Here is an 11,944-nt window from a genome sequence, read left to right on the forward strand (position 1 = left end):
GCAGGGCCCTCTTAACCCTCTTTATTGTATTGTAACTGTATTGTCTCCCGTTGTATTGTAAAGCGCTGTGCAAACTGTTGGCGCTATATTAATCCTGTATAATAATAGTTCCCTTTCATTGGGGCTTAAATCGGCACCAAACAATATTATTCTCCACTACTTAGAGTGGTTGTAAAGGTGCAAGATTTTTTACCTTCATGCATTGTATGCATGAAGGTAAAAAACCTTCTGTGTGCACCAGCCCCCCAGCCACCAAATACCTGAGCCCCATCGAGATCCATCGATGTGCACAACATCCTCGGCTGTTCCAGGTCTCACTGCTGTCCATCACAGCCAGTCAGCCAATAAGGAGAGAGAGGGGGCGGGACCAAGATGTGGATCCATGTGTGAATGGACACACAGAGCAGTAGCATGGGAACACGCCTGCTCAGGTTTCCCCATAGCAATCTGCTTGTTATGGGGGCACCCGACAGGAGGAGCCAGGAGCACCGACAGGGGACCTGAGAAGAGGATCAAGGCTGCACTGTGCAAAATCACTGCACGGAGCAGGTAAGTATAACATATATGTTTGTCATTTTACAAAAAAAATCACTTTAATAGCCATGTAATCTCTTTTTCATGAAATCTTTTTATTTGTATTTGCCTCCATGTAATGTTTTCCAGGAGCTATCACAACTCTCTTTTCTCTCTCACTTCCATTTGTTTGGAATGAGCAATACACATTAGTTGCAGTTGCTCACACTACCAATCCCATAGTCCATCTTGGGAGGGAGCAAGAGAGGGTGGCTACAGTGGGACCATGGAGAATGAGCGTAGCCACTCTCTAAGAGGAAGTTAGATCATGGCAGTAAACGAAAGGAATTTGGAGGAGGCTGGGAGCAGTAAAAGGGACGTTTCTGACTTAGGAATACAAAGAAACTTGGGTATGGCAAGAGCCCAACACCTTTCCCTCCGAGATGATGTTTGTAGCATCACTGGATGCCACAGAAGAGGATGACAGTAACAACAAAAAAAAAAAACAAAATTAAAACTGTATGTTATATGACTTGAAGATGTGATCTACTGATCTATCGAGTGAAAGTAGATTGTGGAATTTTCCACTTTAAAGGATAAGTTTACCTTTGGAACATGTTGCATGTTCCACCCATTTTTAGGGTGAAACATGTAACATGTTCCCATAGCCGCAGCCGTGCCCGCCGCCCCCTTTCCTCTGACAGATAGTACAGGGAGAAGTTTCCCTGTACTATCTGTCAGATTTGAAAACAACGCGGCCATGCGGGGCTCCGCCCACACGGCTGCATCATTCATTCACAGAGTTCTGTGTATGAGTGCCTACCAGTCCCGACAGCCTTAGCGGCTGTGGGCTTGTAGTTTTCCATGAACTACCACAGCGCTGTGGAGTGCCGTGGTAGTTCACTGAGGCTTCCTGTCAGAATATCTGCTTGGCCATACATCCCGTACATCCCCTATATCCCATACGGCAAGCAGATATTCTGACAGGTCTGCAGGAGACCTGCATGGCAACAGCCATCTACTGATCCCCTGGTGCAATGCTTTCCAGGCTCCTTTGGACAAAAATAATAAATGCACATTTTTTTACCAGCAAAAAAATGTGTATTTATTATTTTTGTCCAAAAGGTGAAGTTATCCTTTAAAGCTGAACTCTTCCCCTCAGTCTTGCACAGTTGCAGCGGCTCCTGGACTGAAATTGCTTTTACTGTTTTCACTGCACACTGTGAGCTTCTCATATTGTGCATTAGAAGCTACAGCAAGTCAGATAGACATTCCTGGCTGGAGGATGTCCAGTATCACCTAGCTCTTTTTAGCCTCAGTCATAGTGTACCTGCTTTATTCATTCATTGTATTTCATTTCCTTCAATCACAGAGTCTCAGCATCACCTGTGGCTGTTACCTAGGGTGGTCTGAATATAAATGAAGCCTGCCTAAGAGCACCCACTCCTCCAAACTGACATCCACCCATCAAGGCATTTCGATTTTTGCATAACACCTCCCAGGATGCTGTGGAGTTTTCAGGCTATGTGCAGCACCCTGCCAGCTCCTCCCACTAGCCATGATCTGCCTGCACTGCACAAGAAGCATGGAGACCCAGTGCTGATCAATGGGTCTAACATAAGATATGTGGTGAAAACAGGTTTTATCTTATTTAGCAGGTTGATGAGGGAGGAAAGGAGGAACCAGGGCAGGCAAAATATAAGCAGATTAAACTTCAGCTTTAGTTTAGTTATTGCCTGGTAAAGGTAACATTGTAGGGTAATTGTCTAGCGATTCCATTAACCCAGAATTTATAGTAATTTGGGCAGATAGTGTGACAGGAGTCACTTTGGGTGTGGGGCCTATGGAACCCAGTTCACTATGGAGAAATGTCTCTGCTCCCCATGTCCCTCTTATGTGTAAATCACCCTGTGCCTGTTAGGGGTACAGGGTGATCTTTCCTAATATTGTGTGGGCTTTGTCTCAGACTGTGTAGACATGTTTAGGAGATAGGTGGGGTGGGGGTTGTTGATTGTTTAATGTTATATGGCTGATGCAGCCATTGTTCTATTGTTTGTCTGGCTTGGGAGCAAACTATCATGGGATGTATGTGTTTATGTGTATTAGCTTAGTGAGGGGGGGGGGTGTGTCTCCAGCAGCCCTCCCTCCTGATGGGACACTGTCTGCTGGTGTGAAGGTTGAATACCTGTGTGTCTCTTGTTACTAAATGTAGATTGCCCCGCCCTGTGTCATTATGCAGGTAGGGGGGGATTGCCCCCTGAGTGTATATATCTTGTACCTGTGTTCAAATAAAGTAGTCTACCTCCTGGTTTACTTCAAGACTGGTGTCGTCTAGTCTTGTATGGGTGGCTGTGGTGTCTGTTGTCGGTGTTTGGACGGGGAAAACGGTATTCTAATGGAAGTACTCAAGCACAGTCTGGGTCGGTTCCGTTACATTGGCTCTCAGTATTTCTCTTCATGGAAGATATAAGCTTTGGTTTATGGGTATGTGACGGTGTTAATTGGCATGCAATAACTAGCTTTTTTTTTTGTAGATTAAAGGAGGAAAGTTCAGCATTTTATTCTTCAGCCAGATTATGGGATGATGGAGTGATCCTTCCTGAAGACACCCGACAAGTAAGTCTAGATTCAAAAGGAGGAAAAAAAACAACTGTTTTGTATTTTGGCTCAAGCAGGTACATGTGAAGAATTAAAAAAAAAAGAGTAGCTGCGTTTTGTCCCATAAAATAGCCACAGCTTTCCTCCCTGTGGCTGCCAAGTTGAGGGAGAAGGGAAGGGGGAAGCCAGCATAGTTGCTAGGGATGGGGGGGGGGCAGGAAAGAGGATAGCCGGAGAGCACGGGGAGGAGGGGGTTTGTTGGAGAGCACCGGATAGCACGGGGCCAGAGAGTATAGGGGGAGGGGAGGGGGTGGAGTGCACGGGGGCCAGAGAGTACAGGGGGAGGGGGCAGAGAGAACGGGGGACAGAGTGAATGGGGAATCCGGAGAGTACAGGGGGAGGGGGCAGAGAGAACGGGGGACAGAGTGAACAGGGGAAGCCGGAGAGTACAGGGGGAGGGGGCAGAGAGGACAGGGGACAGAGTGAACAGGGGAAGCCGGAGAGTACAGAGGGAGGGGGCAGAGACTACGGGGGACAGAGTGAACAGGTAAGCCGGAGAGTACAGGGGGAGGGGGCAGAGAGAACGGGGGACAGAGTGAACAGAGAAGCCGGAGAGTACAGGGGGAGGGGGCCGAGGGCACGGGGGCCAGAGAGAACGGGGAAGCAAGAGAGTACAGAGGGAGGGGCTGGAGAGAACGGGGATGCCGGAGAGCACGGGGCTTGAGAGTACAGGGGGAGGGAGCGGAGAGAATGGGGGCCAGAGAGAACGGGGAAGCCAGAGAGCACGGGACCAGAGAATACAGGGGGAGGGGCTGAGAGAAAGGGGGCCAGAGAGAACAGGGAAGCCGGAGAGCACGGGGCCGGAGAGTACAGGGGGAGGGGGCAGAGAATGGGGGCCGGACAGCCCAGGTGGGGGCAGTAGAAAAATGCTGGATAGGAGGAACGGTGGGGGCAGCTGCATATAGAAGAACCGTTCTCTCCATGTTCCTGCTGCAGTTGCTGAAGCTGGTTTCTCCTTCACTCCCTCTCGCCGGCATTCAGTGGCAGCAGGAGGAACATGCAGAGATCGATTCATCTATATGCCGCCAACACCAGTCCTCCTATCTAAGTGTACAGGGGGCAGCACGGACCCCCTGCTGCATGGGAGCCCGTGCTGTAGGTATGCCACTGACCAAAATGCAAAAAGGTGGGGGCGGGGGAGCCTCTGGCTCTCAGGCATGCGCTATATGTAGGCCATTCAATTTTATGGGACTAGGAGATAAATCCCACACAATCTAGAACAGTGTTTCTTAACCTTTTTTCAGTCAAGGCACCCTTTAAAATTCTGCACCCCATCCTAAATTGTAGAAAACTAAACTAATAGTTTTACATATCGCAGCAGCATCCACACAGGTAGGACACCCAACATTACAGGTGATTTATTCTTGCATAGCAAATATACCTTTGCACACTGGTACTGACTAGCATTTTAATGTTTCTCTCCTCCCTCAGTCAGCTAAAATGACCCCACTGCTGATGGAGAGAGGCACTGGGGTCCTGCTTAACCAGTGACGTTATCGATTGTTAGGATCCTTGGGGCTGGCCCCCATGGTGCCCAGGGTTGTAATGCTGCCTGGAGCTTTGTGTAAGAAAAAAAGGCAGGCTTGAATATAGGCTGACATTTAACAATCCGATGTGAGAGCCATTACTGGCTTCTGAGGCTTCCATATTAGATTGTTGAATGATGGGGACAGAGCTCAGCTCCAGAGTGGGCAGGAAGGATGGACTAAAGTCAATGCCTTTACCAAAAGCCTGAGATCCAATGGTGCTCAAATTCACAGATATCTGTGGGCTCTCTTTAAAATTAAGAGGATAAAGATTCCCTTCCAAAGAGTTGGGTTAGCAAAAAGTTTGGGGTTAGCACCCCAGACTTTTTCTGGGAGGCCCATACCGTGAACGTTGGAGCAGTGTAACAAATTCTCCTGGTTGTATGCTTTCTTTAACAGTAGATACACCTGCCGCAAAGCTTATTTATTTATTTCAGGTACTTATATAGCGCCGTCAATTTACGCAGCGCTTTACATATATTTTGTACATTCACATCAGTCCCTAACCCTCAAGGGGGCGTACAGTCTAAGGTCACTAACTCACATTCATACATACACTTACTAGGGACAATTTAGACAAGATCAAATTAACCTACCAGCATGTCTTTGGAGTGTGGGAGGAAACCGGAGTACCCGGAGGAAACCCACGCAGGCATAGGGAGAACATGCAAACTCCAGGCAGGTGGTGCCATGGTTGTGATTTGAACCACTGACCCTAGTACTGCCAGGCAGAAGTGCTAACCATTTAGCCACTGTGCTGCCCAAACTCAACTTGGTGGGTTGGGGCAGCTTGGTGGGTGCTGCCGCCTTTCAGCCAGAGCAATTCCTCTAAGTCACTGACTCAGGACTTGACCTCCATTACACTACTACAGAGATTTTTTAGGTTCTGTCATAGCAGGGAGACACTGAATTTCACACCATTTATTTTCGTAGTAAGGCTGGTCTGGCAATTTCAGTATTGATCCAAGGATCTTGGCAATACCATATGTCAGAGGCAGAGTTGAGTTGAGTGCAGTCTTAGCTTGTTCCATCAGAGATGGTGAGTCATCTGCCTGTTTTGAGTTACCATCTTGTTCTTCCTGCTTCAACTTGTCCACCACCTTAGGGACTCTTTTAAAGGACCCCTGTAGTTGGTCCAACAGGAACTGGAGGGTATAAGATGTAGTCTGGATAGATAGTGTGTACTTTGTGGGTAAAAGTATAGGCCTGACAGAAGAGTTCAGAGCTCACCCACCATGAGTCTTACTCTACAAGCAGCTAGACTCTGCCCTGACTCACAGATATCTATCTGAGAATTAATATAACCAAACATTGCCTGTGTTTTCATTACTTGGGTGTCTAGTTTAGCTGATTTTTTTTAAACTGCCCCCCATGCAGGTCAAGTCACAACTCTCTTCCTACCCCGTGTGGAAGCACTGAGCATTTATGGCCAATCGCCAAGCACCAGCCTGGTCACATGGAAGGAAGAGGAGTGAGTGCCATGATTCCCCCATACTCAGCATTAGCAGGCATTGCTCTTCATGCCCAGTGACCAGGGGCTGACTGACAACTCATGGGGACCCCGGGCAATAGGGGATCATGGGGCCCCTGTGTCCTCGCCAACACCCAAAAAAGCATATGAAAAAGCCAATGAAAGGTACCAGGGGCATCCCATGACCTACTGACCCCGGGCCCTCGGGCAGTGCCCGAGTGCTCGAATGGTCAGTCCGCCCCTGCCAGTGACTGAATGACGGGGTGGTGGAATGAAGGGAGGGTCAGTATTTGCAGCTGAGGGGGGGCAGTAAAGTGATTCTGCATGGTTGAATCACAGGTTTGTTTTAAGCAGTAACCAGACAAGTTTAATGAAGCACACAAGATGTGAATTATCTCTTCCTTTAGTATCTTTGCACAAACAGACAATGATCAGGGCTCATTTTTAAATATTGCCATACTCCATATCAGTGCCTATTACACATGATGAGAAAATCAGACAACAAATACTGCTTTTGGAGTGTTCATCTGATGATCTGATTGTTAGTACACAACTCTCAAGAGCCAATCACAACACTTCATGTAAAATTATCCGAAGTGACAAGCATGAAATATTTTCTCGTACGATAACAGAACAATCGATTTTCATTTAATCAGTAAAGTATTCGTCTGTAAAAAATCCTTTTCCCATTGCCCATCATTTCCTTCCTCTCTCCTCCATTGTCTATTTCCCTTTCCCATTGCCCATCCTCTCCTCCCCCATTGTCCTTCCTCTCCTCCCCCATTGCCCATCCTCTCCTCCCCCATTGTCCTTCCTCTCCTCCCACATTGTCCTTCCTCTCCTCCCCCATTGCCCATCCTCTCCTCCCCCATTGTCCTTCCTCTCCTCCCACATTGTCCTTCCTCTCCTCCCCCATTGCCCATCCTCTCTTCCCCCATTGTCCTTCCTCTCCTCCCACATTGTCCTTCCTCTCCTCCCCCATTGCCCATCCTCTCCTCCCCCATTGTCCTTCCTCTCCTCCCACATTGTCCTTCCTCTCCTCCCCCATTGCCCATCCTCTCCTCCCCCATTGTCCTTCCTCTCCTCCCCCATTGCCCTTCCTCTCCTCCCCCATTGCCCTTCCTCTCCTCCCCCATTGCCCATCCTCTCCTCCCCCATTGTCTTTCCTCTCCTCCCCCATTGCCCATCCTCTCCTCCCCCATTGTCCTTCCTCTCCTCCCCCATTGCCCATCCTCACCTCCCCCATTGCCCATCCTCTCCTCCCCCATTGTCCTTCCTCTCCTCCCCCATTGCCCATCCTCTCCTCCCCCATTGTCCTTCCTCTCCTCTACTCCCTTCTCCATTAAAATAAACCCATAAGGTCAGCTCCCTTATCAGAAGGTAACAGTAGCTGATGGGACAGGTTTTCCAAGCTGTAGTCGCTTGTCCTCCATAACTGTTGATGATGGGCAGCATCGGGTTAAACCCAGTGATTGTAAACCCTCGCTTTGTAAAACAACTCATTCAGTTTAAAATGGAAATGATAGACAATACATCTGCGTACAGATATAAAAAAAAGGGAAAAAAGTAAATTTATAATGTTTTTCTAAGTGATCATACTCCCTCTGTTCTCAGCTGCATAAGAGCTATGGGGGGAAAACAGTAGCACACCGATCTTCCCAGTAAATGGCTGTACAGGGCTTATCAGGAATTATCAGGATAAGTCTGATTATTGGAGTAGAGCAGGCTGAGTTCTCAGCACAGCTAGAGAACTGACCACACTGTGCTCTCATGCCTACTGTGGTCAGTTTTTAATAGGAAAGCAGAGGAACTGGCAGGAACACCAGGGATTTCACACAAAGGAAGCAATACAAAGAGACCAGGAGACTTTTTCATACAAGTACATGCTACAGTAGGCACATATCAGGAATATGACATGTTGGGTTTACATATTCTTTAATTTAATTCTGTTTTTTATTTGTCAGGTACTCAGCAAGTGCCTTCGAATTATCAGTCAAAGGAAGTATGAAAGGGCCGCCTTCCGTTCGTCTCCAATGATGAGAATGTGATACACTTCTGTCGTAAATCAGGGAACTTTTTCAATTGTGTACATATTCCATATATAAAAAAATTATTTTCCAAACTAACAAAGTTTTTATTTAAATTGTATTAATTTTATAAATACTATAAAAAAATGAAAACTGCAATATGAAAAAATGCCTCTTGGTCATGTTTACATACAGATTTAGGAAGGATTTCTGCTCTGAGGAAAACATAATTGCCTGTGCAGGTCGCTCCCACCTGTGGTTTGTCTGAGACCAGAGCTGTCATCTTTCAATCTCTCACTATCCCCGGAATTCCACTGATGGTGAGAATGGGTTTTGCAGTTTGGCCATTTAGATTAACCACTTGCCTACCGGGCACTTTTACCCCGTCCCTGCCCAGGCCAATTTTCAGCTTTCAGCTCTGTTGCACTTTGAATGACAATTGTGCGGTCATACAACATTATACCCAAAAAAATATTTTTTATAATTTTTTGAGACAGACAGCACTTTCTTTTGGTGGTATTTAACCTCCCTGGCGGTATTCCCGAGTGTAGCTCGGGGTAACATTTCAGTACCAAAAGCGGTAACCCCGAGCTACACTCGGGAATACCATACGGCGCTGCTCCGGCATGTGTTCTTCACTTACCTTACCCTGCGCTCCCACGATGTGTCCCCTGCAGAGTCCCCGGCCATCTCCTCCGGCTGATGCCGGCATCCGGCTTCTGTGTCCTGTCCCTGTGACGTCGGGACGTACGGGCGCCGCCGCCGCCGGCGGCGGGAAATTTAAAAATTTTAAAAAATGTCATTTTTTTTTTTTTTCATTTTACACAGTAAAACATTGCTGTTTCAACTTATTTCACATACATATTGTCCCGAGTGCTTTGTCCTGCGCCCTGCCTGCATTGTGTCTGTTCTTTCTGCCTGGAAACTGAGAAACGTCCATGGCGTCCAAAAAGTGTCCCTTTAGGTCAACAGCGGTTTAGATCAGCTAGAGAACAGCGATAGTAAATCAGAACCACTTACAGAATTGAGTGATAATGATTCGTGGGGGAAATTCGTCATCAGACACTGAAAACGATTTTGCGACTGAGCTCAGCAATGTGCGAACTTGGCGCTCTATTTCACATTTCAGTGTTTTTGGTTTGATTATAATATTGAATTAAATTTTTTATTATTTTTATATTATTTTTATGATTATTTATTAAATTATAATTTATGATTTTGTGTTTCAAATTTTATCATACCCGGGATGTTTACTAGACTCTTGTTCGGACAGATTTCAGTGAGTTTTTCCTAAAAATTACAGCCTACAATAAAAAAAATACATATTTCCATGCAAAAAAATGGTACCGCTTTCAGCACCAAAAATCTGAAATAATCATACCGCTAGGGAGGTTAAACACCTCTGGGTTTTTTATCTTGCTAAACAAACTAAAAAAGACTGAAAATTGTAAAAAAAAAAAAAGTTTTTTCTTAGTTTCTGTTATAAAATGTAGTAAATAGGTAATTTTTCTCCTTCACTGATGTGCGCTAATGAGGCTGCACTAATGGACACTGATAGGCGGCACTAATGGGCATTGACAGGCGGCACTGATGGGCATTGACAGGCATCACTGATGGGCACTGATAGGCGGCACTGATGGGCATTGACAGGCATCACTGATGGGCACTGATAGGCGGCACTGATGGGCATTGACAGGCGGCACTGATGGGCATTGACAGGCATCACTGAAGGGCACTGATAGGCGGCACTGATGGGCATTGACAGGCATCACTGATGGGCACTGAAAGGCAGCACTCATATATGGCACTAATAGATGGCACTGATGGGTACTGATAGGCGGCACTGATTGGAACTGTTAGGCGGCACTGATGGGCACTGATAGGCAGCACTGATTGGCGGCACTGTTGGGCATTGACAGGCGGCACTGATGGGCATTGACAGGCATCACTGAAGGGCACTGATAGGCGGCACTGATGGGCATTGACAGGCATCACTGATGGGCACTGAAAGGCAGCACTCATATATGGCACTAATAGATGGCACTGATGGGTACTGATAGGCGGCACTGATTGGAACTGTTAGGCGGCACTGATGGGCACTGATAGGCAGCACTGATTGGCGGCACTGTTGGGCACTGATAGGCGGCACTGATAGTTTGCACTGAAAAGCAGCTCTGATGGGCACTGATATGTGGCATTGATATGCACTGATATGTATCATTGATGGGCACTGGTATGTGGCATTGATGGGCACTGACAGGTGGCACTGATGGGGCTACACTGATCATCAGGGCACTGATGATCAGTGTATGTGTCCCTTCTGAGGAATGCCGCTTACCAGCTCTCCTCTTCTCACGCACTGTCAGTGTGAGGAGAGGACTGCCGATAACCGGCATTTCCTATTTTCCATCGTTATAACAGCTGATCAGCTGTGATTGGACACAGGTGATCACATGATAAAGCCAACGTCATCGGCTCTTCACTGTCCCAGGGACACAGCACACCACCGATCATATGACGTCCTCCCAGAACGAGAGAACTGATGCCCTCCCGTCATTTCCTTATATGGCAGGTGGAAGGTGGTTAAGGTGGTTGCAATCCCTTACATATACCCAGTGAAGTGACTGGCCTCAGGTGATACACAGAGATAAATCCTCCTACATAAGTTGTACCTGTTTATCTTCTCTTCTCTACATCCGTTCAAAGTGCTGAATTTATAAAGCTTGTGTGAGAGTTCAGAAAAAAAAGGAGGCAGAAAGCTGAAATTACACTCTGCAGAGCTCAGTGAAGAGAGCTCTGAGAGCTGATTGGAGACAAGGGACACCCCCCTTCACACAGTTCACAGGAACAGAGCTGAGGCTGTCAATCTGCTGGATGTCCCTCCTCTGTCACCATTTTTCTCTTGGTGTCAGGAAAACTTGTCAGAAATGATTCATGCTGATAGCAGAGGAATGAAGCAGCAGACAAATGATACTTAGTGCTCTTAACTGAGACAATTACACACTATAGAGGGATATGCTTTGTTCATATTTCATGTTTGAGGTTTACTACCACATTTTAAGTGGAGCTGTATGCATTTTCTTATACCGGAATGAAATGGTTTATGTCATTTATTCACAGGGATATATTGGTCCTTGTGTTGTTTAGCAGGGGGTGGGGGTTACAATTCATGGAGGAATAAAAAATCCAAAAGTGGAGCCATCGTTATAACAGCCATTTTTCAAATGAAGCCCTTGATTGTGTCTGTATCAGGCCTTTTTCACAACATACGTGTAGAAAAACTGATGGAAACTGACGCGCAGATTTCACTTGCAGAGACATCAGTTTTCATGCGTGCTGTAATTTAACATGTCAAATTTTCGACACGTTGCAGATTCCTGAGCAGAAATAATCTGCACTTGATACCAGAGTTGTGGTGTGAACAGGGCACATAGAGAACAATTGATTTCATTGTGCCTTTGCAGAACGCATGCAGAAAAACTGATGCCTCTGCACCATGGGGTGAAGGAATCCTAGGTGATGAGCAATACAGATTTAACCACTTCCAGTCCGGACACTTTCACCCCCTTCCTGTCCAGGCCAATTTTCAGCTTTCAGCGCTGTCACACTTTGAATGACAATTGCGCAGTCATGCAACACTGTACCAATATGAATTTTTTTAGCATTTTTTGAGACTGATAAAACTATATTTTGGTGGTATTTATTCACCACTGGGATTTTTATTTTTTTGCTAAATGAAAAAGTCTAAA

At 46.5% G+C, this 11,944-nt stretch overlaps 1 protein-coding gene across 3 annotated transcripts in view; it reads left to right on the top strand.

Annotated features, from left to right (window-relative positions):
- LOC149437684 (methylcrotonoyl-CoA carboxylase beta chain, mitochondrial-like) overlaps positions 1-9,053 on the top strand; it is a 46,631-nt gene extending 37,578 nt beyond the window's left edge. For all 3 annotated transcript variants that reach the window (XM_089660757.1, XM_089660755.1, XM_089660756.1), the window contains 2 exons: positions 3,048-3,129; positions 8,133-9,053. In XM_089660757.1, coding sequence (XP_089516883.1) covers positions 3,048-3,129; positions 8,133-8,216 — 166 coding nt within the window. In that variant the 3' untranslated portion in view covers positions 8,217-9,053. The remainder of the gene's footprint in view (positions 1-3,047; positions 3,130-8,132) is intronic.
- The last annotated feature ends 2,891 nt before the right edge of the window (positions 9,054-11,944 follow it).

Source organism: Staurois parvus, unplaced genomic scaffold (genome assembly GCF_062004578.1).
Source record: "Staurois parvus isolate SC_StPar_1 unplaced genomic scaffold, SC_StPar_1.0 ptg001270l, whole genome shotgun sequence".
Taxonomy (NCBI): Eukaryota; Metazoa; Chordata; class Amphibia; order Anura; family Ranidae; genus Staurois; species Staurois parvus.